Raw genomic sequence first — 27,995 nt, forward strand, 5'->3', positions numbered from 1 at the left:
CTTGTTACTGGTGTACATGTTGCCACATCTTACTGGTAGCAGGTAACAGCAGTTGGGCTGAGACCAAGGCTGGGTAACAAACACATTAGGTTTTGTTCCCTACAAAATTGTTCACTTAAAGCTCCATTACACTATGCCACCACTGTACCACACTATTAAGACAAACAAAGGGAGAGAGATTATCATGAGGACTGTACAGATCTGGTGAGCATGAACCCTGGTGTCACCAAGGTAAGAGATGCCCCCACTTGGCATGATTAAGATGTAAACAGACTGAGGGAAAAATAGGAGAAGAAGGTACAAATCACAGTGATATAATCAGAGTTAACTCGGGGCTACACTGAACTTAGCTGTTGGTATTTCAGTTTAAAACAAGCATTTTGGTGAGAAGAGGGTAAGCTGGCTTTGTGGGTAGGTTGCTGTGCTATTACCTGGGGTTTTGTCCAACAGACAAAATATCCAGACATCTTGCATTACACCTAAGAACTTTAAACCTATCCTATAACTTGGGTCTCTGTGAGGCTGCTCCTCTACTTCCCAGTCATGTTGTGGTAACAAGTCCACTGCCAAGAGGAAGATGTTCAACAGCTGGTGGTGAAGTCCAGGTAAGAGCAGACAACACGACCACCAAATCAATTGTGTGGCAATCTCAGAATTTTTATTCAAGTTTCCTTGGGCAGGTACAGATCCACAGTGGCTACACATTACATACATCATGCTTTGTTCAGTTTGGTCACAAGATGAGTGCTCTTGGAGAGAAGACCGATATGGCTCCATAGCTTGGAGTGACACAAGCGTTGCTGCGGTTGTCGGAGTGCTGCAGCCTGGTGCGTGCACAGGACTGAGCAGGAGTGCCAGCAAAACTGCATGTGGCACCTGAAGAGCTGGAAGGAACACAACCAGCTCCTGCCACCAGTGAGGACCCCTCCCTCTCTGGTTTCAAAGACAGCAGGAGGTCTGGTGTGGAGGACAACGAATGGCAAAGCATTACACATCAAAACATGCACCTGTCAGCAAGACACTGCATACAGCAACCACAGCAGATGAATTTTTCATAGCTAACCACACACAGCCAGGGAAATAAAGTGCCTCTAGCAGCCATGCTTTGAAACATTACTGACAAACAAAATGGGGAAAAGTCGTCGTCTTTATCTGAAAACAGTTGATATACAAATGAATATTTAGCACACACTAAATACTGAGATAAAACTGCCATTAAGCTCAAGAGCATGGGTATGTGAGAAGGAAGGGCAGATCATTTAGATCTTTTTTACTGGTATCTGTGTCATGACAATTAACATTGCTCTCCCCTGCCTTGCACCTCCTCTTTGCTGCCCAGCTCTCTTCACCTTTCAACCAGGTGACTGGTGCAGTTGGCTCAGCAAAGCCATTTTTACCCTGCATGTCTTCTTCTGAAACAAAAGGCACAAAGTACTCCTCAGCAAGGCTTTCTCCCAATACTTCTTTCATTTGTTCCTTCTGTGCTTTCTGTCTTCAGGCTTCCTTAAAAATGTAATTCCTATTTCTGTCACAGCATCTCCCTTCAGCCTGTCCTGGAGGAAGGTAACTTCTGCTGCTAAGTGAACCTAGAAAGAATCAGGACTGATCAGTTAAGCAAAGAAATGCCCAGTTTTCCACCCTCCTCCGGTTAAATGAGCTTTTTCTCTCTCACTTACCACAAGAGGACCCCCTTTCTCAGGTTTCATAGGAAACAGATAGCTTTTCCAACTAAGCTAATACAAAGGAAGTTTATAGACACTGGAATTTGTATAATACATTACCCTTCATCCCAGTGCTTTGCTTTCTTCTGAGACCTTAAATTGCATACTTGATAATTTAGTGATCACAGAATTTCCTAGTCATGTACTAAGACTTATGACAAAATACTTTTTAAAATTAGTCTTGTATCAGATACTATAATTCTGAGACTGATGTATATACATAACACTGGTTGAGTTTTTTTTATTTGAAATATAAGATATATGTCAAATTGGATATTGACAGAAACATAAAGCAGGCCAAAAGTAATCTCCCCAAAGAAGCTCTACAGGTCAGAAATTTTCAAATGATGCCCTTTATTTATTTGTTTGTAAAAACCTTAAATTTAAGAACAAAATTTGGATTGCCATCTGATACACTTCTGACGCTTTGGTTTTAACATTATACTTATCCACACTTTGTTCTCTCTTTCAGTAGGTACCACAGTAACTTGAGAATATTATTTATCTTGACGGATGTGGAAAGAATCAGGGATGACTATGACTGGCTACAGCTGTGCAGGGAAGTGTGATAGGCTCCAGGAGCAGTGGAGGAACCCAATATGCCCCTCTGTCCTTCCACTTCAAGTGTTACCTGGCTTCCGGATCCCATCTGGCTTTTGCACCCAAATCAGCCACTGAACAGACTGAATAGCCAGGCAGCGACAGTGTGGAAGTGTCTATGTGCTTCTCTACCTCAGGATCCGGGATCAGCCTTGTCCTCTTTTGTCTAGATACAGACATTTAACCTGAGAGGTTAAACAATACTGTATTTCCTACATTTATCTCAACAAGTGATTTTGTTTTCATGTGCTTCTGGGAATTAACAAAGAATGGAGAAAAGAGATGTGCACTTCCTCACCATTTCCAAGGCACCTCGAATCACCCCACAGAGGAGGTTACAATAGCAAAGTGATGCTCGTTCTGCTGGCAGCTCCTCCACAAAGTCCACTAGTGGGTTTTTGTCCAGAATTAAGGAGAATTCATTCCCTGTGGCACTACTGCAGCTCACACTAGGGGTGACCCCAAGGTACATCTTGAAAGCAACCTGCAAAAGAACAAAACTCTGCTGCTTGAATGTGTTGTGCGCAAACCAGAGGTGAAACTTTAGGAAGCAGCATCCCTTAGACCAATTTTGGCAAAAAAGGGGGGAGAGCCAGACAGGTTAGAAATCAAGGTGCATTTGTCTCTTCTGTGATCAGCTTGAGCCAGCGATGCAAATCTAAAACTATGTGATGCCCCAGGAAAACACAGCAGAGAGCTGTTCTTCTTTGATGTTCCTACATTTACAACCCCACACAAAGTGGTTTTACTGCTATCACTCGTCTGCTTTCAGACTGCTTTCAGTCATGTCATACTCCCTTGGGATCATTAGCATCTGTATCAGGTCATCCACTACCTTGCCAGCAACTTCTATAATCACAGCTCAAGATCTCCTGCAACTGGCCAAGTGCGTGGTTTTTTTTCCTCTGATCTCCACATCTGCAGTCACTAAAAAAACAAACAGCCCACCAAGAGCAAGAACGCCAAGACTGCAAACTGGTTTCAGAGAGCACTGCTTGCTCTCTTTCCACTGCCGGTGAATGCCACCGTAAATGTGCAGCGTGTGCGCTGCCAGCGGCGCGGTCCCTGCGAGCGCCCTTCCCGGCGGTGACATCACGGCGTTATCTCGGCAGGGCGTGGGCAGCGGGGAGCCGCGGGCTGCGCTCCTCGGCAGAGCTCTGCCCTGCTGCGCACCGCTGCGAACGAACGGAAACTGTCTTGATTTTCACCTCTTCAGTGAGTATCAGACATGGATGCTTTCCAAACAATCCTGAAGTTCTTTATGAACAGGAAAACCGCTATAGGGTACAGTTTTATGGCGCTGCTGACAATGGGAGGTGAACGTGTGTTTTCTCTTGTTGCTTTCAGATGCCCTTGCAGCAATGAAAACTTCAGGTACGGTTTGGTATTTCTCTTCTCGCCAGCTCTTGTTTTGCTAGTTATTGGATACTTCTTGAACACCAAGACCTGGAAGCTCTTTACAGGCTGCTGGGTGAATCCCAGGAAAATATTCCCCAGAGGAAATGTCTGCCATTTCTTTTACGTCTTTGGACAAATCACTCTAAATGCTCTGGTAGCTCCAGTGATGTGGCTTTCTGTGGCTTTGCTCAACGGGACTTTTTACGAATGTGCCATGAGTGGCTTGAAAAATCCTGCCTATTTACACGCAGTCTGCCAGAGCAAATCGGAAAAGTGCTTTGAAGAGCTACATAAGGTAGCCTGTGACAAAAGCTCCATGCCCTTTTCAGAGAGTGATGAACTGAAACGAACACTTCAAGCACAGTCCCAGGTAAGAAATCTTATAAACAAAGAGCACTATCCAGATTGTACTGCTGCTGTGATTTATCTGTGGAAGATCCTGGTGACAGATGTTATGTTAAAACTGTTGGCTTCATGTAAACAATGTTTTGGCAGCCTTGCAAAATACAATCAATCCATCTTTTGGTTCAGTTTGAGCTGTTCCATATTTCCAGGGCAGGGTCAATAAGACCAGAAAACCCAAAGCTTTCTTCCTGAATGGAGATTGCTGAAGAGGAACAAAAAGCCCAACTGGATTGTTTAGGAGGCTGAATTAACAGATGTCACCCCATTAAAGGGGTCTGTCCTATTAAAAAATTCATGCTACACTCTCCTATTTTAAACCACTGTGATAACTGTACAGAAATCTTAGGTCACTAACAGCAGAAAAATACTGGAAAATAAGATTCGTGAAATATTTTTGACTGCTTACATAATGTGTTTCTGTTTGTGTTCCTCATTTTCATGATGCCAAATGTGAGCATGTTTTTGTCCTGCTTGGAGGAAGTGAGAAACAATAAAGCAAGCAGATCATGCAAAGCTGAGATCTTATTACATTTTACAACATTTGTGCAATACAGTTTTGCTCTCTGCATTGTAATGCAAATATATTCAGGGACAAAAAATCAAAACGGTGGAGAGAGTAAAATTTAAAAAGGCTACAGAAAAGGGAAAACACTGTGAAGCCAGCAAGTTTTTTCCGGAATTGTTTCCATCTGGAACAATTTCCTCTCCAAGAGCTGGTTTTATTTTCAAGTCCTCATGCAAATAGGACAAAGCCTGCACTGCAGACAAAGCAATTTATTTGTTAGTTTTAGAAGGAAACAACAAACAGTGCTTCAGACTTTGAGTTGTATGTATAAGAAATAGTAAAAAACTAGTGATTTAGTTTCAACATGAGAACATATGAGTTCATTTTCCAAACTGCAAGAAAGTGAAAAAATTGCTAAAAAGAGCAATTTCTCAAATACCCATATAAATCATCAGTCAGTACAAAGTGATTGGGAAAAATAGAAGAAAGCTCTAACTATTCTTCCAAGAGAAAAATAGTTCCTAAGAATAGTTGTTCGTCAAGCTTCTCTCTTTCACAGACTTTCCTGAGGAAAGTTTCTATATTCCATCAGCTAAATACAGATTTTTACTGGTGGTTATTTTTTTTAACATTAGTGCAAGAGTTCACACAAGAAAGGCTGGAGCTCTCCATATCATCTCCATTACAGCATGGAAAATCAGTTCCAGTTCATACAAGCCTCTGAACCCTAGAATATTTGTCCCACACTGGAACTTTTCCCACTGTTTGAAAATAAATATTACTTTTTTTTTTTTTTTTTTTTTTTTTTTTTTACACATTGCAATGAAGTAGAGGAGTAAAACTATTGGCTAGGCCAGTGGCACAGGCAGGAAAAAAATATGTTCATACTTCTGCTCTCCTTAGGGGAGAACATCCTACAATAACAATTTCAAGCACATTTTTCCACCCTCTCCCCTTGCTGAGGAAGATATTCTGGAAGCAGGTCTTTATTTTAAAATGTTCTTGACAGAATTTTGTCAAAATCTGAAGCTGCTACAGAAAGCAGTTGAGTGATGCTGGAAAAGTGTATTTCAGCAAAACCAAAATTCTCTGAAGATACAGCAACTATTTGTAATCAGTGTGTAGATGAATCAGGTTCTATTCCAGTGCTACCAAGACCTACTAATGCACAAGCTATTTCTTCCTTGTCATGCCCTCCCTTCCTAGCACTCTAACAAGATTGGACAAAAAAGCAAATTTTAAGCCAGTTTTGACATAAAGATTGCTTTTCACAGCAAAGGATTGATTCATCAAAGTAAACAAAGGTTCAGAAGAATAGCACAGATTTTGGTGAATCATCGGGCAAAAGAATTGGGGAACACTGTAAATTTAAGACCATCTTCTATATTCCTCTTAGTTAATTAATGTAGTTGTTGTGCTAGAGGTTTTTTTAGATTAAAAAGAAGTCAGAAAACAACACATCTAATAGTGGTCACAGTTTAAAAAATTGGTTGATCTAGGACAAAAGTTACTTGCCCTTTTTGGTTTTATAGTTCCTCATGATTCAAAATAAGTAATTCTTGTTGGGTAGTTTTATGTAATGCTTTCAGGCAATATAAAACATTTTACCCTTTACCAAAGAGACACCAAAAGGAGCACTACCGGGAAGCCTCCATGCTGATGGACTTTTTCTTCCCTTCAGTCCCCATATGGATGTCCCACTAACGTCAATGCCAGCACCGAATGCAAGCGAAGTGTGGTCACTCTGTCAGACATTTGTGATTTAAGTAGCATTTTCACTTGGGTCTTTTTAACCTGAAACTGATTTCTTTTGCCTTCCCAGATTTTAGGCTGGTGTGTGATAGTTACCACAGCTCTCCTCTCCCTGCTAACTACTTGTTGTGCCAGCTGCCAGTCAAAAGTCAGCCACCTTCAGCTGATGTTCTGGAGAGTGTATGAGGGGACGGAGAAGGAGCAACTGGAGCAGATTTTCCAGCTGTATGCCACAAAGCTGAGTGAGAGAAACCTGAAGTGCTTTTTTGAAAACAAGGAACCAGAACCCATTTCCCTGCCAGCTTTCCAGGCATGGGAAGATGCTTCCCAGCTCTACTCTTTCAGCAGCAGCAAACAGCATTACAGCATGATTCACAGGCTAGTTGAAGAAGGCCAGAAAGGAATCAATGAGGAAAGAGAGACAATGCTGGACCTTGCTGACAGAAGGGAAATACCATAGATCAAGTATATTTTCAGCTTTTTTACGTCTTGTTAATATGGCATACTTCTAGATGGTCCCATCTCTATATTTTTTCACAGTGGCCTCTTTCTTCTTCATCATGTTCCCTCCCAGTTAGATACTTGCTCCAATAGGACGGAATGAAATTATTTCCCTACATGAGTGAAAAGGCTCAGTACTTCATGGCACCCAGGGTTCAGGTCACTGGCTCTGCATCAAGAGCTGACAGCACAAAGAAATGGTTAATGACTTCTACAAGAGGGTTTTAACAATATGCTATATAAAATGTGCTATAGTGTGCTCGTCATATGTAAGTCAAGAGACTATCAATACATTAAGTCATTTAAAGTTTGTGAATATAATAACAGAAGATGTGTGTGGCTTTCTGACAGCCCACAAAAAGTAAAGGTTTTCTGTCCAGGTCATTTCCAGGGCAATTGCAGGTACAGCTTTGTATTGAGGCACCAGTGATCCCTCAAGGCTTCTCTGTCTTTCGATGTTTTGCCTCTGTAGAACATCTCCCTATTATCTTCTCCCACTCTAGATGTTCTCTTTGTATGGCTATAAAGTTCTAGTTTTGAGTGGCTTTCAGGCTCTGGGTGCAGCCTGTAGTGCTATGTAATATGTTTGTACTGGGCCTGCAGCCAGAATACAACAGAGGGCCTGGAAGGAAATCCCACTTTTTAAGACAAGAAAATATTTTTGCAGAAGACTGACTTTCATTTTTTTGAATATCCTAGGAAAACTTAGTGTCTAGAGCTAGAAGAACCAGCAGGTGAGGCAACTGCACAGTCAGTGCCTCTGACAAATGCATTTCACCCCAGAGCTGTATGCTTTACTTCACGCACTTGGAATTCATCACGTGGCTCTCAGGGTGTTCAGAGTATTCGAAAACACTGTATTAAAGGAGAAAAAAGTTACTTTCCCTGGGGTGGCTGGGCAGGCTTTTGTGCAGCATTTTACTGCCAGTCTCACCGAGTCTGCAAAGAATCGTACTTCTGCTGTGCTTGAATCATGCTCTTCTCAACAAACCAGGGTATTCTACCCAGGTCTTCTCATACTCATTGTGCTTCTTCAGCAAGTTAAAGCATCTATATGCATATACAGGCCATTACTCTTGATGAAATAAAATCCAAGCGCTAATTCAACTCTCTGCTTAGAACTCTCTACGTTTTCAAGACCTTTGAGACAATGTTTCAAAGTTCTTTCATCCCAGATGACCCACTTAGTAGCACACTTACAACGTTATACGCCTAAATGCACCTGCTGCAGCTGAAAGCACAGATGCAACACTGCCAAAATGAAAGTCACAACAGCAGATGTGTCTGACACTGTGCCTGGCACATACACCAACCATTTTCTCCCCAGGATCCTCTCCTGCTATAGCATCTACCTACTTCCAGGCTATATGACCCTTCCCATTTGTCTGGTTTTATCTTTCCTTATGAGAGCTGCCCCAACATTTTCTGTCCAGCCCCATTTCACCTCCTCCCTGGGCCAAACTTCCCTTTCCAAAACTGTGTTTCCACCTTCAAAGCAAGTAGGGATGCACTGGGGACGACAGCAAGTAGGTTAATGAGTTGATCAAAGAAATACGGAAAACAAGCAGGTAGATGTAAAGATAAGGCCTCCAGTGCAATATAATAGCTGGGACATAGAGGCAAAAGCATAGCTAGTAGAGGAAAGGGTGGGAGGACAGAGTGATCCCACTTAGAGCTTCTGGCATCCTCTTTTCCCTCAGAAGAAAGCTTAGGGCTCTGCACCTGAGTAGCCCAGGCCATCTGAAATGGCAGCACTTCCCAGCCCTATCTTCTGCTTTATTGTGGAGGGGCAAATCCAAGGTGAATTCCCCTCTCCTCCTCCTTCCCTGCTTCATGTTTGCAGGTAACTCATGTTGAGAGTGTCTCCACACCCAAGAGCAGCTGCTGAACGCTTTGTGCTGCAATGTGTGCCTGGTAGGAGCCCATCTTTCACTGATCCTCATTCCCAGGGCTGTGTGACTCATTTATCTCACCAAAACACCTGTGACTTAATGGAATTTCCATGTGTATCCTAGAATACTTCTATAAAAACAGACTGCAGTAACAGCCAGTTTGACCCTATGTTTTCAAGTGGAATGTGGGTTTGGCAAATTTAACTTTGTCCTTCAAGGGGCTATTGAAAAAGCTGCTCTCTATCAACATTGTCCCCAAATTCAGCAGCTACCGTGGCAGCTCAGAAAGAGACAGACTGTTGTCAACACTGTCCAAAACAAACTGGAGAGAGAGAGGAAAAAAAAACAACAAATAAAACCAAATAGCAAGATCAACACTTTCTACTGGAAAATTACATTTTGCATTAATTCTGATACCCATCAAAATATGAGAACACAGGAAAACAGGAAATGTCTGTCCAATGTTCTGTGCTCTGCCCCTCAGTTTACTCATTAAAATTCTCTTAACTCTTCTTCCACTACACATCTGCTGCTCCATCAAACTCAAAGTCTTTGTTATAACAATAAAGGCTTTTTAACCATGCTAAGCCCTCATATGCTTTAAATTTAGTTTCAGCTGTATTTTGCATTATGGTATGATGAATCTGTCCAAATTCTATTGTTAAAATTTCCTGTGTAAAAGAGAACTTGCACGGAAACTATGCAAAAGAAGTAGCTGGTTTACAATGCAGCACCAAATTAAGGCCAAATTGCAAAGCTGTAAAGTGAAAATTGTGAAAATGTCTTGGCAGGAACAATAATTTAAGTGCATAGATAAGCAATTCAATGAATATAAAAACATAATTTTTTTTAAACCAGGCTATAACTGGACAGCAACTACTTTAAAACTACCAATTACAGCTTCTCAGAGGATAAAACAAAGGTCTTTTCAGTCTTTGTGACTCCAAAAGACTGGAAAGTAAAATGAATGAGGTGGTTTAGAAGCTGCATCCCATAAATTTGTCTCATATTTCTATGAAGCTATGGAAGAAAAAAGAATATCTGTTTAGACACTTACAGAGGCTTGCCACCAAAATGATGCCCATATAAAGCAAAATCTCACTTTTGAAAATGTTACTTGCAGCTCTATGACATTCTGTATTGCTTAATGAGAAAATGAGATCTATGCAGTCAGAATTAAAAATGTATCACGGCCCTTTTTCAAAGTCTCAACCAGCATTCAATCTCTCTCAAGCAGCAAGAATAAAAATCATTAACATTTTGATGGTGCTTAAACACAGTCTAGAATTACTGAAATATTTGGGAAGCCACTCACTTATCAGTCCCTCTCCATACTACTTGGGACTTTTCACTACCAAACATTTTATTGCATAAGTCATGATGCCAAGAAAGTAAATACAAACTGTTAAAAAAATTAAAACCATGATTTCAGATGGCATAATAGCAAGATTAATGAAGGACCAGGATTCATCTCCTTAAAAGGAGAAAAGCAGCCAAAATAATATTTCTGCTAGCATACTTTTCATTCTTAGTATTTTTCCAGTCAGTGTTTGCAAAGAGGAAGATGCATTAAAGGTCTTGCCATCTGTTGCCAATTCCAAACTTCTCTTCTGAACTTTTCTTTACTCTTCACAGTGCAGCACTTCAATGTTCTGTTAACTCTCTACCACTGTAGACTATATTACTCAGCATGGCCACCTGCTTATGCGTTTCCCTCTCCCTGCTGAGATCTGAAAACCAGCATTTACCAGCTTCATGAATTCTGCCAGCTTCTGCCAGACCTTCAAACTGGCCATATGTCAATATACAGGGACCTTGTGTGGCAGCACCTTCCATGACAAGGGGCATCACTTCTCTTGTCCCACAGCTCTGGACTAGGGGGTGACATGGTTGGATTACCCCATCCCTTGTTATCCCCAGGGAGGTCTCTTCAAAAAGCTCCAGAGATGTTTATTTCCTGCATTCACAGGGTACCGAGGGTCTAAAAGAAAGCCCATCTCTGCAGCCATTGCTTTTCAGGAACAGATCTACCCTTAGGCACAGCACTGTTTAATCCAGCAGTGGAGCCTGCCAGCCAGCACCAGCTCGCTGTGGACCAGAGGGTGTGGTCTGGCTGCTTCCAGCTCTGGCACACACAGACACCTCCTGGTGCTAGAGAAGGTAGTGTACAGATTAGATCTAAAACCAGAAGCTGTTTTTTGCAACTCATTTGATCAGATCAATTATATCAAGGTCCTATGAGGAGGAATTGAATTAAACTTTTGTTTTTACAGTATTATAGAGAAAAATTATCACCCTCATTTCCAAAGTAATTCTCAGTTATACTCAGATCTAAATTCCGAATCCCATCTTGGACATTACTTCTTCAGCTGGGCTTTGTTCTTAGTATCATTCCTTGATTTGCCAGAAAGCCTACTTTTACATGTCCTGTTTAATCTCTTTTTTAATTCAATCCCAACTATAACCATGCCAAGTCACAGGACCAACACGAGAAGTCAGTGAACACCATGGGAACTCAGTGTAGAAGGGCTCTCTTTGGCTCCTCATCAAAACTTGTTGGCCCTTCTCCAATCCTGTATAAGGTAGCAGTAAGCCCAGGCTTTGCAGTCTGAACCAGTGGTGGAAGTTTTAAGCTCCCAGTCACTGCCTTAGGTGCACCTTTTCTCCAGTATTTATTTCTTGATCTGGGAAGCTGGCTTTGTAGTCCTCATATTATGTTTTTTTTCTTTTGCTTCATCTCTTTCCATTTCCACAGGGAACACCCACAGCCTTACACACTTTGTTTTCCAAAGGACTGCAGGATAACAGCTATGTTAACAGCAGGTTTGGCTCTAACTACATGAATTGCTTAACTGTCTTAATTACTTTAACTTTGAACTGGTTTTACTCATCCTCAAACAGATTTATACCTGTGAAGACTTAGTGCAATTAAGTATTTAAGCACTTTCTCCTGGCTGGGAGCAATCATGCTGAAGTGTTAAGGAGATGATGTAAACAGCTTCATAATTCTAGTAGAGTATTTGCAGTTACTTACTGGGTCACTTTCCATGTTTTGTTGGTATGTGTCTCAGACAAATGTGCTCAAAGATTAATTTATAATTGTTTTGCCAAAGAAAAGTGAAAATGCTGTCCATATCGCGTTTTGCCTCAGGAATGTTATACTCCTACTACAGAACTCCTCTTTCAGTTTGCTAAAAATAGTCTTTCGAAGGGACACTGTGTGCTTTCAAGTTTGTTCCAATCTTTCCAAGCAATTTTTTACTTCTCTTAGTAAGTGTCTTTTGAAGTACAACCTGCAGAGAAGTAGTGTCTTTTTCCATTGTTAATTTCTCACTGTACTTTGCTGTTGAATACCCTGTACTTGAGAATGATGGTTCAACTCTAATAATGCACTTGTAAAGAAGGGAACTATGAGGAATAAGACCCAGAAAACAAGATATCTGACATATATGTGAAAATAAGGTACCAATACCACCTGAAGAAGAATGTAAAAGTGAACAAAAATGTGATTTTTCAGCCTGTTTTAATTTTTTAATGAGGCAGTGTATTTTAAAACAGTGATTGAAATGCTGCTTGTCTCACCAGTTTCATTCAGTTGTCCTCACTGTCTCCAATGGATCCTCTACCCCAGCTCAGCTGCTTACCAGGATGAACTTTATTATATATCATTCTTATTTAAATTTCTCTTTGAAATTCCCTGGAATTCTAACTTGCCAATGGGGGCAAAAGTACATCTTTAGAAACCTGTGTCTTTCTTGTCTGACAGAAGTGTGAACAGCTACTGAATTAAAGGGAAATTTCCATTAAAGCAGATGAAAGTATATGCTCTGATTTTATCTTTTTGATTTTATTATTAGGTTTGTGGGTAGTCGGGAAAATGTTCCTCTCAATTTCTTTTCTTACAGTTCTTCTTTGCTATCACTGAGGTTTTTCTTTTTGCAGAAAATCCTGCAGCTTATTCTTAATATTATGATTTTAAAGTTAAAAGATCTCTAAGATAATTATGGAGATGATGAGAGGAGACAAATGACAGAAGTAAAAATATCAAATTTTAAGATCTGTATGAGATGGTCAAGACTTATGCTCCTAGGAAGAGAAAAAGGAAGGGAATATATGATTCTAAGCTAAAACCACTGAATCTGATGACACTTTAGAAAATGCAAACCTCATTTACCTGTGCAATCATGTCTGCGGTTTCAGAGTAACTGCGGCACTTTTTCACAGCTGAACGAGCCAAAAAGTCATCAATCAGCCTTATGCCAATGCTGTATCCCCTAAGGAGGAAACAAGGAAAGGCAACATAAGATCTGATGTCTAATGTGATGACAAAACCAAAAAGTGGGTTTGGCAGTGTGAAGACTAAAACTGCAGTATGTCACGTGCCTAGAAACAATTAGGTATTTATCTATTGCCTAAGTATCAATAGCAATGACATTGGCAAAGGTGTAACCAGCATTGAGCAAGGTACGCACTAGTGACATACAAGACTACTTAAGATACTTTTCAACCTTTATGCCTTAGATTTGCAAAGTCAAATTAATAACAGATGGGTAAGCAGCTACTTGGCAAGTGTACAGTGAAGAACACCCTTCTCACTACAGACTATACATGTACACAGAGAGAGAGAAGTACACTGTCCCCAGCTGTCACACAGCTGCTGAGCTGTGAGGTTTTTTTCTGAAGCTGGGCTGTTTTCTTAATCACAGAAGTAAAGAACATATTGTTTTAATGAAACCTGTCATTATATTATCAAGTCTTCCTCAAAAAAGAAGATTTTATAGAAACAACTGCAATAATGAAAACATAAGGAGCAAAATCTGCCTCCACATATTCCAAAACTGCTCTCTAGTAATTTCTACCATGGCATCATTAAAAAACTTTGTGCATTTTTTAAATATATGATTTTCACCAGGGCTGAATGAGAGATGAATATAAAAAAAAAATCTGAGGGATGTTATCCCTTATAAGTTTGTGAATAAATTGCTTTTCTTTTTTCCAACAATGATTTTTTTTTTTTTCATTTACTCTGACGGATAGTTATTGGACTACAGCCAGTTTGCAAACTTTCAGGTTACTAGTAAAGTGGTCAGGTATTCTGTCCACTGTGGTTGTTGTAAATCCATTTTATATGTCCACTTTGCCCACAAGCATAAGCCTTACTGTTCTGCCAAAGACCTTACTATATCTTCTTGTTAACCAGATCAAAAGCTGTTTCTTGCTGATTTTCCATGACGTAATTATTTTTATGGTAGTGAATATCAGGATGACAGGGTTTGTAAACATAGGATCTTCATTTTCCAAAGACATTATCCATGTGAAAATCCATCCTTGTTGACCTTTTGTGCTATCTCACCCCCTGCTGTATGATCTTTTAAATGTGAGAGGCCCATTTGCCCCTACCCCACTGAGGGATCCAGGATATGAATTTCAGAAGATTATATTAATAATTAGCATAACTAAAGAATCAGCAAGGAACAAATGTAAGCCATAGAAACAATCCTGACACTTTTCCTCAGAGAATTAAAAAGCTAATTGTTGATCTTAATTCACAAATTAGTGCTATTTCTGTTGACCGAACATTGAAACTTTCCCGTCTTCTCTGTAACCATAGACAAAATGCTGGAACTTGTAAGATAACAAAAAAAAAAGCTGAAAGGTAATATATATATGTAAACAAATAGCACTATGGATAAAACCAAACATTTGAAGCAATACTTACATTCTATCTAAACAGGCGTTGACATCTTCATCTTTTTCATAGTCCTTGCACAGCTGGGCTACCAAAGCCCCATATGTGAGTACAAAAAGTTCTCTGCTCTGTCAGAAAATACGAAAATTGAAAACGAAGCAAACTAGAATCCAACTTTTCCATGGTTTTGAGCTGCTGCTGTATTAAAAGCAAGCAAAATAACATTTACACTAATAAAGAAACTTTTGTCCATGGATGCATAATCACTGAAATCGAGATTTCTAGTGGGACAGACTCTATATTGATCCTCACTTGAATATGTAAGGGATTTGCTTACCAAAAATACCATTTCTTGGTATACTCAGAGTTACCATCATCAGGTGCATTCTTGCATCTTATGAGTGTATGTTGGCTGGATTGACAAATGCTGTCTAGTGCCATCCAAGAATAATGACACACAGCGGCAGGAAGAGTAATAGAGGCAATGAGCTTTTAATCCTTTTGCAGTAGGAACAACAGTTCACAAAGGTAGGGTTGATCTGATTCAAATCATTAGCTGCTTCCTCCAAAAAAGTAAAAAGTAGACAAAAATTCAGCTCAGAATAATGAAAAAATACTATAATTCAGCACAAGTCTAAAGAAGAACAACAAGATGAAGGGGATGGGTGAGGATTACAGCCCCTTGCCCAAGGAACATGGAGAGCAACTGAAGATGCCAAAGGTATATCTCTGCACTGTCACAGGCACTAGTGTGAGGTCTTCAGCTGTGCAACAGTCTGGAGGGAAGTTTCCTTCTCTCTCTGCCCTGCCAGATCACGTCCATGCACTGCAGAACTGTCTGTATTTAGCAGGAGTAGCAGCTGGCTTTTAGGCAAGAGATTAGGCTGACTCTTACTAAACTTCTTGGACACAAATTAATTAAAGGAAGTGCTACAGCCCTGTGGCATGTGGTCAGATCAGAGCTGCTTTTTGTCTCTAGCCTGTAGAAAAATAATAGTGAATACTAATGAAAACAATAGAACTAATCACACTAGCAAAGTAAGAACAGCTTGGTGGAAAGATTTCTTCCTGTTCCTTTGCATCAGAAGTTTGATCAGTGTTGCTGTTTTAACAAGTCACTGTTCAAAATCTTAAGCAGAACCATTTTACAAACTCATTTTGGTGGTAACTCGTGCTTAAAGTAAGATGGTACTCTTGGCCAAATTCTCATTAACAAGTTTTCAATGGAGTAAATTGATGTCATACAGGTCCTGTATTATTATTATTGTTCAGCAAAAAGTCTCTGTTGTAGTAAGAAAATTACCTTAGAAAAACTTAAGCATAATATCAATATAATCATATTTATCAGCCACACTTGCAATCCACTGGAACACTTTTCGACCATAAACTTAGGTACATTAACTGTAATTATATTACACTCTTCCATTTCTTTTTCAGTGGAGACTTCTCTTTTCAGAAATTGATACAACATTGTCTTAAAGCCTTCTGGAATTTTTCCACTGCCCAGTTCCTGTCAAAAATCACCATTCACCATACAGAAAGACCTAGGGGTCTAAATTCCTGAAGAAAAGTTTGTGTGGAATCGAACCTTTCAAGCATAGAACAGAGATCTCCTTCTTCCTGTGTTTCATTGAATGACTATCTAACCACAGAGGTCCATAAACTTACCATGCATTTATATCTTAGACCATAAACACTTGAAGCACTTAGACCTCTGCTTCTGAACAGATTTCAGCCTCAGAAACTTTGTGCCCCTCTTTCCCAAGCCTGTAGAGAATCCCAGCATTAGGAATAGTAGCTATAAATGCTGCCAGCAGCTCTGCTCTTGTACCACCAATCTTATCCCATCTTTTCAATACTTTCAGATTGTTCAGAAATAGGAGTGTATAAAATGCATCAATTAAATAATAGGTTATTCTTACTCCATGCACAATTTTAATAACACATTACAAAAATATCTTACTATTTTGTGGTTCTCCTGCTTTCTTCCTGGTGACCGAGACATGTTGCTTGTGTAACTCCTGACGTATTTTGATTGTCAGTTTATATCTTTTCTTCCTCAAGCAGCACAGTTTTCTCTCAATCACTGTTTTTCCTCTTTCTCTTAAGTTTTCTCCTCTCTGCTCTTCTGTCTTTTGCATGAGATGTGTTTGCTGCAGTCTGTAATGCTGCTGATGCTCCTCCTATTCTCTGCGTGCACCAAACCCTTTGGGAGGAATTTGACTGGCAACAGATCTGCCACTGTCCACAACATAAATAACCACTCTGTCCATAGGAATGTTTTGTAATCAAATACACAGCTAACAGACATGGGAAGCCAAATAGAACAGCCCCAAGAGATTCACAGGTATTAAGTTTTTAGGGACAGCAAAATTATTCTGTTGTTTGTATCAGACTTTGGTGTTTGGAGAGCTAACAAAAACATCCTCTCTGAAGAATAACAACATAATTGCAAGATACTGCTGCACAAGGTAATTAAAAATTGATTGTTTTCAATCTAAAAAAGCTGTAGTCTTCTGCCAGTCCGACTGCTGTAGTCTGGTGAGTTAACATCTGCCCGAGCAGGGTAAGTGTGGCTTTTAAGGCACTGCTACCACCACGTTCGTGTAAAGCTGCCAGGACAGATTGAGAGAACTCAGCCTTCCAGAGGAATAAACTCTGTACCTGCTACAGCTGCCAGCTTGTGCAAATGGCACTTTCATTAACAATGTTCCTGGGGGTATTCTATCATTCTTAACCTGTTATAGCCCCTATTTCTTAATATCCTCCTATGAACATCCAGGCTTAGTTCGTCTGTTTTCCCCTGTGGTAAATTTGGTCTACGTGGTAGCTTAGATTTGCAATGAGTTTTGACTATGGTCACTGATGAATTTAGAAATTAATTAGGTAGTTATCAGTCCTCATAGGACTTACCCTCATATACATTCCCACTGAGTCCTCTCAGGAAAGCAAGTCAAAATATATGGCCTCCTCTGAACGACATGCTCTTATTAAATTTCCTTTAACTAATAGATCCAGTGCTAGAGTAAAATTACAGATATTTACTACTGCAGATACCCAGGAAGCATTCAGATGTGATTAACTTAGGATTAGGAAGATTAATTTACTTTAAAAAATGGTAAAGTTATGACACAATTCAACAAGGAAAAATGGGACAGATAAAAGGATTTTCAGCTTTTTCTGTGCAAAGCTTAGTCATCCTAACAGCTTTTATTTTACACAGAATGAACTGGTATTGACAATTTTACAATGCAATACCTTTTCCTTTTTTTTTTTTTTTTTTTTTTGCAGGTGCTCTTCTGGCCCTGTAAAGTCTTGTTCCATTTTGTAAGTTAAACTCTTGTAGGTACTTTCCATATCTAAATTTAAACAAATTTTAAAAGCCAGGCATGACAATTCTCTAGATAGTTACTTGCATTTCTAAATTGAGTCTGAGATAGGTTTGTTTCTCAGATTGTCTCCAACTGGAGACAAGCACCAAACATGCCTCACATTGCAAGAGTAATCCCATATTCCACAACAAAGTGTACTGCATTACATTTAAAAAAAACACCAAACTGTAAAAGATTATCATTACTGTAATTTAACTCCAGTGAACCCATCGCAAAGCACTTAAGGCTACCCATAAATGAGCACAATTTTATTTATCCGGTTCAGAATACGTGGATGAATTACTTCAGCCTGCGTTATTAATACCATAATCATGAAGGAACCCTGCACACCAGACAGAGCAATGCATGGTAAGGACACATCAACATCCTTTGAAAAATACATATGTGCCCACGTGTACACGAGTAAATTCACACATATATTGCTATGCATTGAGTAGAATGGACTACATTTTGAAAGGTTTGCACATGATTGAGAAAATGAAGCTGACGTGGTGTGTCCAAATAAACTGGGAGTTCAATGGCTCCAGTGAAGGAAACAAGTCCTTGGTGGGCTGTCTTGAAGCCCTGCGAAAAGAATAGAGGTGGGCACATATCTGGCACCTGTTTTAATCCTGAACATATACTTCTTAGAAGTAATCCAAGGCAATTGGAATAGTGAGAAAGTTAGCATCACCCCACACCTCCCTTTCTGTCATGTTCTTCAGGAGAGAAATTTAGTCTTTAGCCCCAAGAAGGTCAGTCTGACACCCTGCTTGAGCATTAGACTACACCAGTTCTCTTCATTCCCATAACACTAATAAAAACTCCACAAAATATATCCCAAAGCTCAAAAGCACAAACAAAAGTGTGCACCAACACCCTGTCTCTTGCAGTGGACTAGCTATTATGGGAAAACTGATACCTGTAGAGGTAAGTACATGATTTCTTTGGCAGCCTAACGATTCTCACAAACATGAATATCCCAGAGCAGAGTGCAATATAGAAGTAAATAATAAATTAGATATTGACTAATTAGAAAGCCTAAAAAAAAAGTGAAAAAGTTCTTTGAGCCAAAACAAGGATGCATTAACCACAAAAGGTGGGTGTCCAAATTAGTAAAATACAGGGTCAAGCTTTTGTTTGCTCTCCTTTTTCCAGATGGATAGGCCTTGTATTAAATTTTCTCTAACAGAAAATTGAATTCTTTCAAATCACAAGAAGGTAGGTGTTGAGGGCTTCAAGCTCAAAAGAGAACTTGAACACAGCTTTCTCATAAGGTGGCTGCTCTTTGACCATGCTTCCAAATAAAGCAATGCAATTGCTGTCACTTTGCTGTAGTGCCCTGCCTGGGAAGCACTCTCAGTTTGACCTGCTGAAACTTCCTTGGTTAGGTTATGTTTCTCAAGAGGGTTTTTTGAGATTTGAGTGCTTCCTTTCTGCTCTCTGCAGGGACCTGAAATCTCATAAATTTGCCTATAAAGCACAGCTGAATTCTGAAGTGAAATATGTAAGTTTTAAAAAAAATCATTAACAGGTTTCTGCTCATCCATTAACAAAAAGCTTATTATGTTTTTCATCAGTGATTACAGGGAGAGGAACTTCTGATTACAGGGAGAGGAACTTCTCCCCTAACCAGGCCAAAGTGACCATGAAAATGACTTTGCAACCTGAATGCAACTGGTGATCTGGCAGATCACAGGACACAGGCAGTGCTCCCCTCTGCTCCCACAGGAAATCTGGCATGAAGGTCCTTTCATAGCATGGTTTCTAACATGCACAGGTAGGCTTGACATCCATGCAAACTAGAACTCAAAATGCAGCTAGAAGAGCCACAGAATATTGGCCTTTTGACTGTTGAGTGATGAAAACACGTGTGCAGGACCAGAGAGACCAGGATTCATCAGTCTCATCCTCCAAACTTCAGATGGAAAACAGAAGATCACTTCCCTCTTTGTCCTTACCTTTCCCTGGGCATTAAATAACAAAATCCTGGTCTTTTTCTGATCCAAAAAATATCAAAATCATCTCAGTGGGGAAACTAAGCACAACTGATAGAACTATGTCAGGAAAGCTGGAGAACACAGATTCTTTGCAGCATAGTCACATCACATCACTAATAATAACTGAGCTTTTGGAAGAAAGAGATGAGTGAATGAGTTTTTACTAGATCAGGTGGAGAAGAGAGCTGAAACCAATCTCTTCATTCTGCCATGGTTGCTTTATTTCAATAAAAAGCAAACCGGAGAATAAAACTGTTTGCTGTGTATGGGAAGGTGAAATATGTCTTCCAATAACCATGTTTTAAAAGAAATGACAAATGATTTGCATTCCTTAAAAAAAAATAAAATCTCTTTTTCTCATAAGTGAGGTTACTGGCAGTGAGTTCAAGCTTACAGAGCTCTGCAATATGAAAAGCAAAACCATGACTAAGGTTTGTTCATGCATCCTATTTGCCTCAGATGTCAGCTATAAGCATCTTTTTGCCTCACAGGCCAGCCGGCTGCCACCTCAGGTAGTGGTATTTTGGATTGCATCCAGTCCTCACTCTTCCTGGGAATTCAATAAAGAGCCTAAATGTCTATCTCAGGACCTGGGTTCCTCTGCAAAGGCAAGTACTTAAAGGTTTGATGTGCCACGCAAGCTCTTAATTGGATCCAACCCTGTAATTTGTCCCATAATAGGATGACCCAGCAGGATCATTTACGGCAGAGCATGAAAGCAAATGCCAAAGAAGTGAAAATGCATAAGTACAAAGTTGTTGTATTGATTGTAAAAATTGCCTCATTCAACAGCCTCAGGCTGACTATTAATATTTCAGTGTTGGACACCAGTTTCACATCTAATGTGTTTCTTGAGTAAACAAGTGATGCTTGGGTAAGCCTTCCTCCCTTATAAACAAAATAAGACACAGGTTCCCAAAGAAATCTCAGAAGGAATCAATCACAGATTTTAAAATGAACTGAGGCATAATGGAAGACTCTTATAAAATAATTTTGTAATAGCCTGATAAGTTTATTTCACTTTTTTTTTTTCAAAATATAATGTCACTAGTACTGAAAAAAATTATTGAAAATCCTGTGATACTGAAATAAAATGAAGGTATAAAATGGCAATATTCAGACAGATCTGGGATTTCATTGTGCTATTACTCTGTCCAAACAACTAAGAACTTAACAACAAGTTCCAGAAAAGCTGCGACAAAGTGCTGCTGGATGTTTCATGTTTCTTTACTGCTTTTAATTTTGTGGAACAGTGTCACATTGTTTGAGAGCCAGTTACCAGCAAAGACCTCTTTCTCAGATGGTGGCTGGGGACGAGACATGCAGATGTCCACCCTAAAAGTGCACTGGAGAAACAGGGTCCTGCCTAGTGAACAGCGAGACATGCATAACATGCTACCCCTGTGTACAACAGCTGAGCGAGTGTCTCTGCCATCCAAGCAGACACCATGGGTGCTAAAACCACTGTTTGAGATGAAACTTATTATTAGCAACCCTCTCAGCAAGGGGAGAGAAGAGGCTACGCAGACGGACACTATTATATCACACAACCAAATTCACACATGCTGGAGATAGACGTCTGTAATGGGAAGACAATTTTCCCCAAAAACTTTCTGGCTAACTTTTTTTTCTGTTCTTGGTAAGAATGTTTATATGACAGACAGTCAGACTTTTCAGTACTTAAAGACAAGTATTTGCATATTCAGATCAGCCTAGGTTATGCAATGCACAGAACTACTGGATAGTGTGGCCATAGAAAAAGTCTGGTCCAGAGAAATTCATCAGGAGTGAAATGTTTTCAGCTTTTCAGGCCCCTGCTTAAAGCTTGATTTGTGAGAGATGCTCAGAGTCCAGGTCACATATCCCAATAACCAGAAGCTAGCTTTGGAAACGCTTAATTGAAAATTTTCTGTCTATCTCTGTCCATGGAATGGGACTGGCTATACTTGCAGAAAATCTTAAAACTTGTAATCACAAGCACGCTATAGAAATAAATACCATCTGGCTTGACATTTTGTGAAGTGATTAGCAGATTATATATATATGTATATTATCAAAAAAAACCAAACAAAAACCAAACCAAAAAAAACCCAAACAAAAAACCTCAAACAAAAGACCCCACCCAACTTTCCAAAGGAAACGTTCAGCACCGTCAGGATAAGAGACATGCCAGCTTCTTGCCACCTAGAGGTGAAACGCTAAAATCCTCATGGTCCAGCAGCTAACTACATCTCAGACTCCAGTGTTTGGAGAATGAATTGCCCCAGAACTGACATCAAATGCAAACAGCACTGGGATTCCAAACATTGTGCAACTTACGGAATATTTTCTAAGTTTATTTTAGAGCACAAGCATTTAAAATACTTCATTTTTTTAAAAAATCAGTCAATTTGCCAAGGATTTGTTTGGATGATGTTTATGAAGAACAGCTGGAAGGCTCTTTTTTTTTTCCTAGTCTCATGCCATGTTTCTGCTAATTACTGTTGATTAGCAAACAGCAGCTTGGCAATTAACCTTGGCAGGTTAGCCATCAGTTTGATAGCACTGCATGCCATCCAAAAGGTAGGGGGAATTTATTGTTTATTTCAGACAATTAGCAAGGAGCTGGCAGAGCTCACAACAGCCTAAAAGCTCGATTTTCCAGGACAGCTGAGATAAATTACTGAATCAATTAAAACACATCAGTGGATGTCTGCAAGCATACTTAAAGCTAGCATAGAAGCCACTGAAAAGTAGTGGGAGGAGAAAGACTAGCAAGGGGGGGGTTTTGGGGGTTGTGTCTGGTGGTATGCTTTTCAAGCTGTTGGTGCTTATTCTGCTCTGCCATTAACACTAGTTAGATATAACTAAAAGCTAGTGTCGACTTAAAGCAAAAGAATCTGGTAAAGTATAGGGTCTAAAATGACTTTCCTTCCAAAGTGGTTAACTTTTCTAAAGGGCAAGGAGGTTGTTATTGCCAATGCAATAATTGCGATCTTGACAATTGGTGGGCAGCAACTCTTCTCTTTCTTCACGTTCAGCTGTCCCTGTCATGTTGGACAGAACCTTATCTATGGGCTAGCTTTCCTAGGAGTGCCTGCACTGATCCTTCTGATTGTTGGCTATGCCCTGAACAGCCAGACTTGGAGGCTGGTTATGGGCAAAAGGTCTCATTTTGAGAAGGTGACTTCATCAAACCGGTTGCTGAAATGCAAACTGGTGTGCTTTGTCTTGTGCAGCATCACTGGGAGGGCACTGGTTGCTCCAGTCACATGGCTTGCTGTCACCCTGATAAATGGCTCATATTATATCTGTGCTGTGAGTGAGTATGTTCCTGTGTATCACTATGGAGCTGCTCCCAATGTTACCGCTAGTGAACGCAGAAGGATACTGGCTATGTTTCCCTGCAGTCAGCTGGTTCCTCCAGAGCTGACCCGGGTGAGAGATGAAGTGATTCTCCTCCTCCGATACCAGTCACAAGTGAGTAACTCATGTTGCTTCTGTTGCCTGTGAACCTGATGATGAGAGAGGGAGCTAATTCAACAGGCAAAGCCTTAGGATAAAACAAGATCAGTGTCCTCTGTCTTGAGTGCTAAATCTCTCTGTGTTTTGAAGCCCACTTTTTATTTCAAGTGGAACTGAACTTTAGGTGTATATAAACCACTACTTCTGCTTGTCCCATTTGTTACCTGCTACCAGAAGATGTACTCTTCCTTGTGTAGTATCCTAAAAAGTATTATTAAGTAAGATAAATGGAAGCTCTAGAGCCAGGGAGGGTATAAAGTTTCTTCATTAAAGCAGAAGAAACATGTGACTAAGAGGCCAGGCTGTGAGAGTTTTATGTGAACCCATGTAAAATCTTGGGTTTTAGATCAGACTCAATTCTAAAGTTTTGCATACTGGATAAACAATAGGGGGAGCATTAAGTTGTTACTTAGAGAAAATTGGTTTTAAACAGGCTATAAGCTTATACAGTCTAGGAATTAGATGGCTTATCTTCTTACAATAATAGCTGGGAAAGCAATATACCCAAAACCCAGAACTTCCTTAAACTTGGCAGGAACAGGTGATTTTATACCACACAGCTGCCTCCACTATGGACTGGGTTTGGTGATGACAGATACTTTCCAGGCTTATACCTTGTTAATGCTATTATTTAGGAAAAGCAAGTAAAGATCATATTACAGATTTTTTGTTGCTCAGAAGTTACCACTCTGAGTATTTTCAGCTCTAACAGTTATTTTCCTTTTTTTTCTTTCTGTAAGGTGGCTGGCTGGCTTTTGATTGCTGTGGTAGTCATCACCGTGTTCCTTTCCTACTGCCTGGCAAGCTGTTTCTCCCCACTCAGCTTTCTACATTTCAGATACTGGAGCAGCTATGTCCACAATGAGCAGGAGCTCTTTGATGAGGCGACAGAGCAGCACTCCAGGCTCTATGCCATGCAGCATGTGAAGAAGTTCTTTGGCTTTGTCCCAGGAAGTGAGAATGTAAAGGAAATTCGTATCCCATCTCTCAGGGAGTGGCAAGCCATTTCTGGACTGGCCTTTCTAAAACGAGTGGATGAGGAGCACTATGATTACAGCCTCCTCCATGACTGGGCACTCAAGGAGCGTGCAAATGGAAAATATCTAAGGATTGATGAAGGTGCTGGGATCATAACACAGCTCTGAAGATCCAAGCCCCCACAATACTTTGCAGGAAAGCAGGAACCTGTCTAGCTCTGTATCAGACCTGAGCTGCTCTGGAACTTTCCAATACAGTATTACATTGATATAGAAAGTATGTGAGCAAGTGCATCTTGTTAATGTAGCCCTTTAGCACATGCTTAGAGATGCCTTTACTGGTGGCATTTTGACTCCTGTGGGATATTGTGATCTATGCCTAGATTAGGGTGGGCTATTTCAAGCTTCAGCTCTCTGCTTTCTAATAGTTGTGCTAAAGGATAAGTATGTACTGAGAAAGTTAGTTATTTGCAGATGCTTTTTTATGGTTTTTTTTCTTTCCGTTAAAAGGATCTTTAATAGGTAGACCTTGATTGGATTCTATGAATTGGTCCATTCTGTATAGAGCAAGGGCAGCTATCCAGCTTTTCCTTAGTGACAGCTAGCAGAAATGACTTATTTCTCCTCTTCCACTTTTTTTTGTATCATATAAGTAAACTACACTGAGCTAACTACTGGTTAAGTCTGGGGCTACAGTAGCACATAGGAAACACGTGGGGAATTTTTATCTTCAAAGGCTGAATTTAGATACAATGATGAGAGAACTTTCAATTCTGATAAAGAGATTAAAATCCCCACTGAGGCACATGGTGGAGGTGTATAACATATAGCAGCTGCATGAACAAACACTTGACATATGGCAAGCTGAGTTGAATTGTATTCTGGCTGAAAGCAATAGCAAGGTCAGTTTCCTTTCTGGAAATATTTCAAAATCTCTAAGGTGTTTGTGTGTTTGCCTTCTGTACAAATAGCAAATGAGGGTGGGGAAAAATCTCAGTCTGTGCAGAAGAGTTTGCTTTGCCTCTGTAAACTTGTAATTTATACATATACTGGGTCCATGAATATTACTGTGACTAAAAACTACTGAATTTTGTGAAAGAAGGCTTAATGATGTTTTTCTGTTAAATCAGTTTGGTATGATGGGATATACTCATCTCCTAACACACAGATGTTTCTAACTCTAAGGTGGAGGGAAATGCATACCATAATTTTTTTAATCTTTCCTGTGTTGCCTTGCTATGTACATGTATACATGTGGGCTCCAGAGCCATATGCTACATGATAGGATGCTATCTGCTACTAATAAATTACCCCAGGTGCTTGAAATGGAAAAATATAATTATTTAGTACATTTCACTAGAAAATGCAGGAGCCAGAGCTGCTCTGTCATTCCTCTCTTCATCTGGATAGGGGAGAGAGAATAGAAGGATAGGGAGAGATCACTCAGCAATTACTGTCAAGGGCAAAACAGACTCCACTTGGAGAAATTACTTTATTACCAATGAAATCACAGGGGGATAATGAGAACCAAACCCAAATCTTAAAGTACCTTTCCCCACCACCTTTCTCCTTCCTGGGCTTAGTTCCACTCACAAATTTTCTCTCATCTCCTCCAGTGACACAAGGGGCTGTGTGAGTGAATGGGGGTTGCAGTCAGTTCATCACACATTGTCTTTACTGCTCCTTCCTCCTTGGAGGGAGGGCTCCTCACACTCTCCCCCTGTTCCAGCATGGGGTACCTCCTTCCAGGAGACAGCCCTCCACCGACTTCTCCAGTGTGGGTCCTTTCCAGAAGCTGTAGTTCTTTATGAACTGCTCCAGTGTGGGCCCCTTCCATGGGGTGCAGCCCTTCAGGACCCACCTGTTCAAGGGTAGGTCCCCTGCAGGGCCACAAGTCCTGCCAGCAAACCTGTTTCTGTGTGGGCTCCTCTGCCCACAGGTCTTGCCAAGAGTCTGCTCCAGCACAGGCCCCCAGTGGGGTCACAGTCTCCTACAGCCATCCATCTGCTTCAGCATGGGCTCCAGGTGGATCTGTTCCACCAGGTACCTCCATGGCTCGCACCACGGGGTGCAGGGGAATCTCTGCTCCAGAAGCCTGCAGCACCTCCGTCACCAAACTTGGTGTCTGCAGAGCTGTTGCTCTCACACATTCTCACTCTGACTGCAGTTTCTATTGCTCAGGCTCTTTTCCTCTCTTCTTAAATCTATTATCCCAGATGTGCTGCCACCATTGCTGATGGTGCTCAGTCTTGGCCACTGGTGGGTCTGTCCTGGAGCTGGCTGGCATTGGCTCTGCAGGACACAGGGGAAGCTTCTGGCAGCTTCTTACAGAAGGTACCCTTGTAGTGCCCCTGCTACCAAAATCTGGCCATGCAAACCTAATAAAGGGTAATGGAACTGCACTGTTTTTATGTGAAGTCCTTAGGAAAAAAAGTACCTCTAGTAGTAACACAACTTTTGATTTAATTTTAAAAAATATTTGTGTTTTTTTTATTTAAGAGGGAACACTGTAATCTGGAACACATGCAACTGATTTGTGTACCTGAAAGCTTTGATAAAAAACCCCTATGCTGATTTCTGGATCCAAATGACAAAAAACTGCTGTCTTTAGTCTATGTGAATTCTTTCAATTTCTTCTATTGTTTTACAGTACTATTATAAAATGATGCAATATTTGTAGTTAAGAGTGAGCCGTAAAATTATTTTAATTTCTTGTACACCTAATTTTTAAATTAAGCTTCATGGTTTCTGATTTTGTCCTGGTTATTATTTGCCCTGTATTTTTCTTAATAGTATATAATTCAAAATACTGAGTGGAAATACTAACTGTATCTGTCACTGTGAAGTCAGCCTGCCAATAGACTAAGAGACTATCACGCTGTTAGCATAAATTAATCCATAGTACTACAGCTGTAGTATTTTAAGTGATTTGGTGTATTTCCCTTTACTCCTCTGCTCTTTGAAGCATGTAATGGATTGGTAGTGAAGGCGCAGCTTTCAAATGAATTTGTGATTACAGACAAATCTATGAGTCGGTACAGTTGAAGAGTCAAACCGTGCTTGCTAAAATGAGTCATCTTACCTAAGAATCAACTTAGAATTCCAGTTTGCTCACTTGAAAATTATTCTTTTTATGTCCATGGTAAAAGTTTTCTGGAAACCCTGGGCTTATAATACGTATCTGTGGGAAAAATGCCAGCCATGGGGCCAGGAACCTGATGCACCTTAAAACTACTCTGTGTACCAAGTACCCTTCAGGGTCTGCTGTTGTTTAACCCTCGACAGTCTTAAATTCACCCTTGCAGGTAACCCCCAAAGCAAGGTAGCTCCCAATATCGTCAGCCTTGACGACTCCTGTTCTGCACATCCATCATGGTGATGCCGCCGATGTGACGGGACTTCTGGAATCACGGTGAAGGCTTCCGGGCGAGTTTGCAGGTGCTGTTTAACCTCAAGCTGCAAATCACCAGCTGCATCAAATAAATCTCCAATTTCTGGCAGAAATGGCATTCAGCTGCCTTCACGGCACCCGTACGCAATACCTATAGCACCGGGTTTGAATCCTCTTCCGTTTGCTGATGCCTGTAAATTTTCAGGGGAAGAACGTCCAAAGGTGAACCATACCATCACTAGTCTGTGTAACACAGGGACTGCCAACCTCAGCTCTGCCAAGGCCGCCG

General features: G+C 40.4%; 3 protein-coding genes across 4 annotated transcripts; 2 read left to right on the plus strand and 1 right to left on the minus strand.

The window, feature by feature from the left end:
• Positions 1–632: 632 nt before the first annotated feature.
• TRAPPC3L (trafficking protein particle complex 3 like) lies at positions 633–16,641 on the minus strand. The gene is made up of 5 exons (XM_032101542.1): positions 16,427–16,641; positions 14,494–14,591; positions 12,949–13,048; positions 2,620–2,805; positions 633–1,586 (listed from the first exon to the last, which is right to left on the minus strand). The coding sequence occupies exons 1-5, from the start codon at positions 16,466–16,468 to the stop codon at positions 1,467–1,469; spliced, it is 546 nt and encodes a 181-aa protein (XP_031957433.1). The 5' UTR covers positions 16,469–16,641; the 3' UTR covers positions 633–1,466.
• On the plus strand, positions 3,338–12,597 carry LOC116440618 (calcium homeostasis modulator protein 5-like). 2 transcript variants are annotated; one of them, XM_032101540.1, is made up of 4 exons: positions 3,338–3,536; positions 3,669–3,695; positions 3,971–4,089; positions 6,452–12,597. In XM_032101540.1, the coding sequence occupies exons 1-4, from the start codon at positions 3,353–3,355 to the stop codon at positions 6,839–6,841; spliced, it is 720 nt and encodes a 239-aa protein (XP_031957431.1). In that variant the 5' UTR covers positions 3,338–3,352; the 3' UTR covers positions 6,842–12,597. The 2 variants fall into 2 exon arrangements, with proteins under 2 accessions (XP_031957431.1, XP_031957430.1); XM_032101539.1 differs by having other exon boundaries at positions 3,451–4,089.
• CALHM4 (calcium homeostasis modulator family member 4) lies at positions 16,612–27,623 on the plus strand. The gene is made up of 2 exons (XM_032101538.1): positions 16,612–23,293; positions 24,079–27,623. Exons 1-2 carry the CDS (start codon positions 22,736–22,738, stop codon positions 24,481–24,483), a joined length of 963 nt encoding a protein of 320 aa, XP_031957429.1. The 5' UTR covers positions 16,612–22,735; the 3' UTR covers positions 24,484–27,623.
• Positions 27,624–27,995: the final 372 nt, after the last annotated feature.

This window comes from Corvus moneduloides, chromosome 3, assembly GCF_009650955.1.
Source record: "Corvus moneduloides isolate bCorMon1 chromosome 3, bCorMon1.pri, whole genome shotgun sequence".
NCBI lineage: Eukaryota > Metazoa > Chordata > Aves > Passeriformes > Corvidae > Corvus > Corvus moneduloides.

What these genes read in the sequence shown, in the direction of transcription:
- LOC116440618 (XM_032101539.1), top strand. Translation starts at nt 3,550, where the DNA reads ATGGATGCTTTCCAAACAATCCTGAAGTTCTTTATGAACAGGAAAACC. An exon ending in CACTTCAAGCACAGTCCCAG is followed by an intron (nt 4,090 to 6,451) that starts GTAAGAAATCTT and finishes TTGCCTTCCCAG; the next exon opens with ATTTTAGGCTGGTGTGTGAT.
- TRAPPC3L (XM_032101542.1), bottom strand. Translation starts at nt 16,468, where the DNA reads ATGTCTCGGTCACCAGGAAGAAAGCAGGAGAACCACAAAATA. An exon ending in AACGCCTGTTTAGATAGAAT is followed by an intron (nt 13,049 to 14,493) that starts GTAAGTATTGCT and finishes TTTCCTCCTTAG; the next exon opens with GGGATACAGCATTGGCATAA. An exon ending in CCGCAGACATGATTGCACAG is followed by an intron (nt 2,806 to 12,948) that starts GTAAATGAGGTT and finishes GTTCTTTTGCAG; the next exon opens with GTTGCTTTCAAGATGTACCT.
- CALHM4 (XM_032101538.1), top strand. Translation starts at nt 22,736, where the DNA reads ATGACTTTCCTTCCAAAGTGGTTAACTTTTCTAAAGGGCAAGGAGGTT. An exon ending in TCCTCCGATACCAGTCACAA is followed by an intron (nt 23,294 to 24,078) that starts GTGAGTAACTCA and finishes TCTTTCTGTAAG; the next exon opens with GTGGCTGGCTGGCTTTTGAT.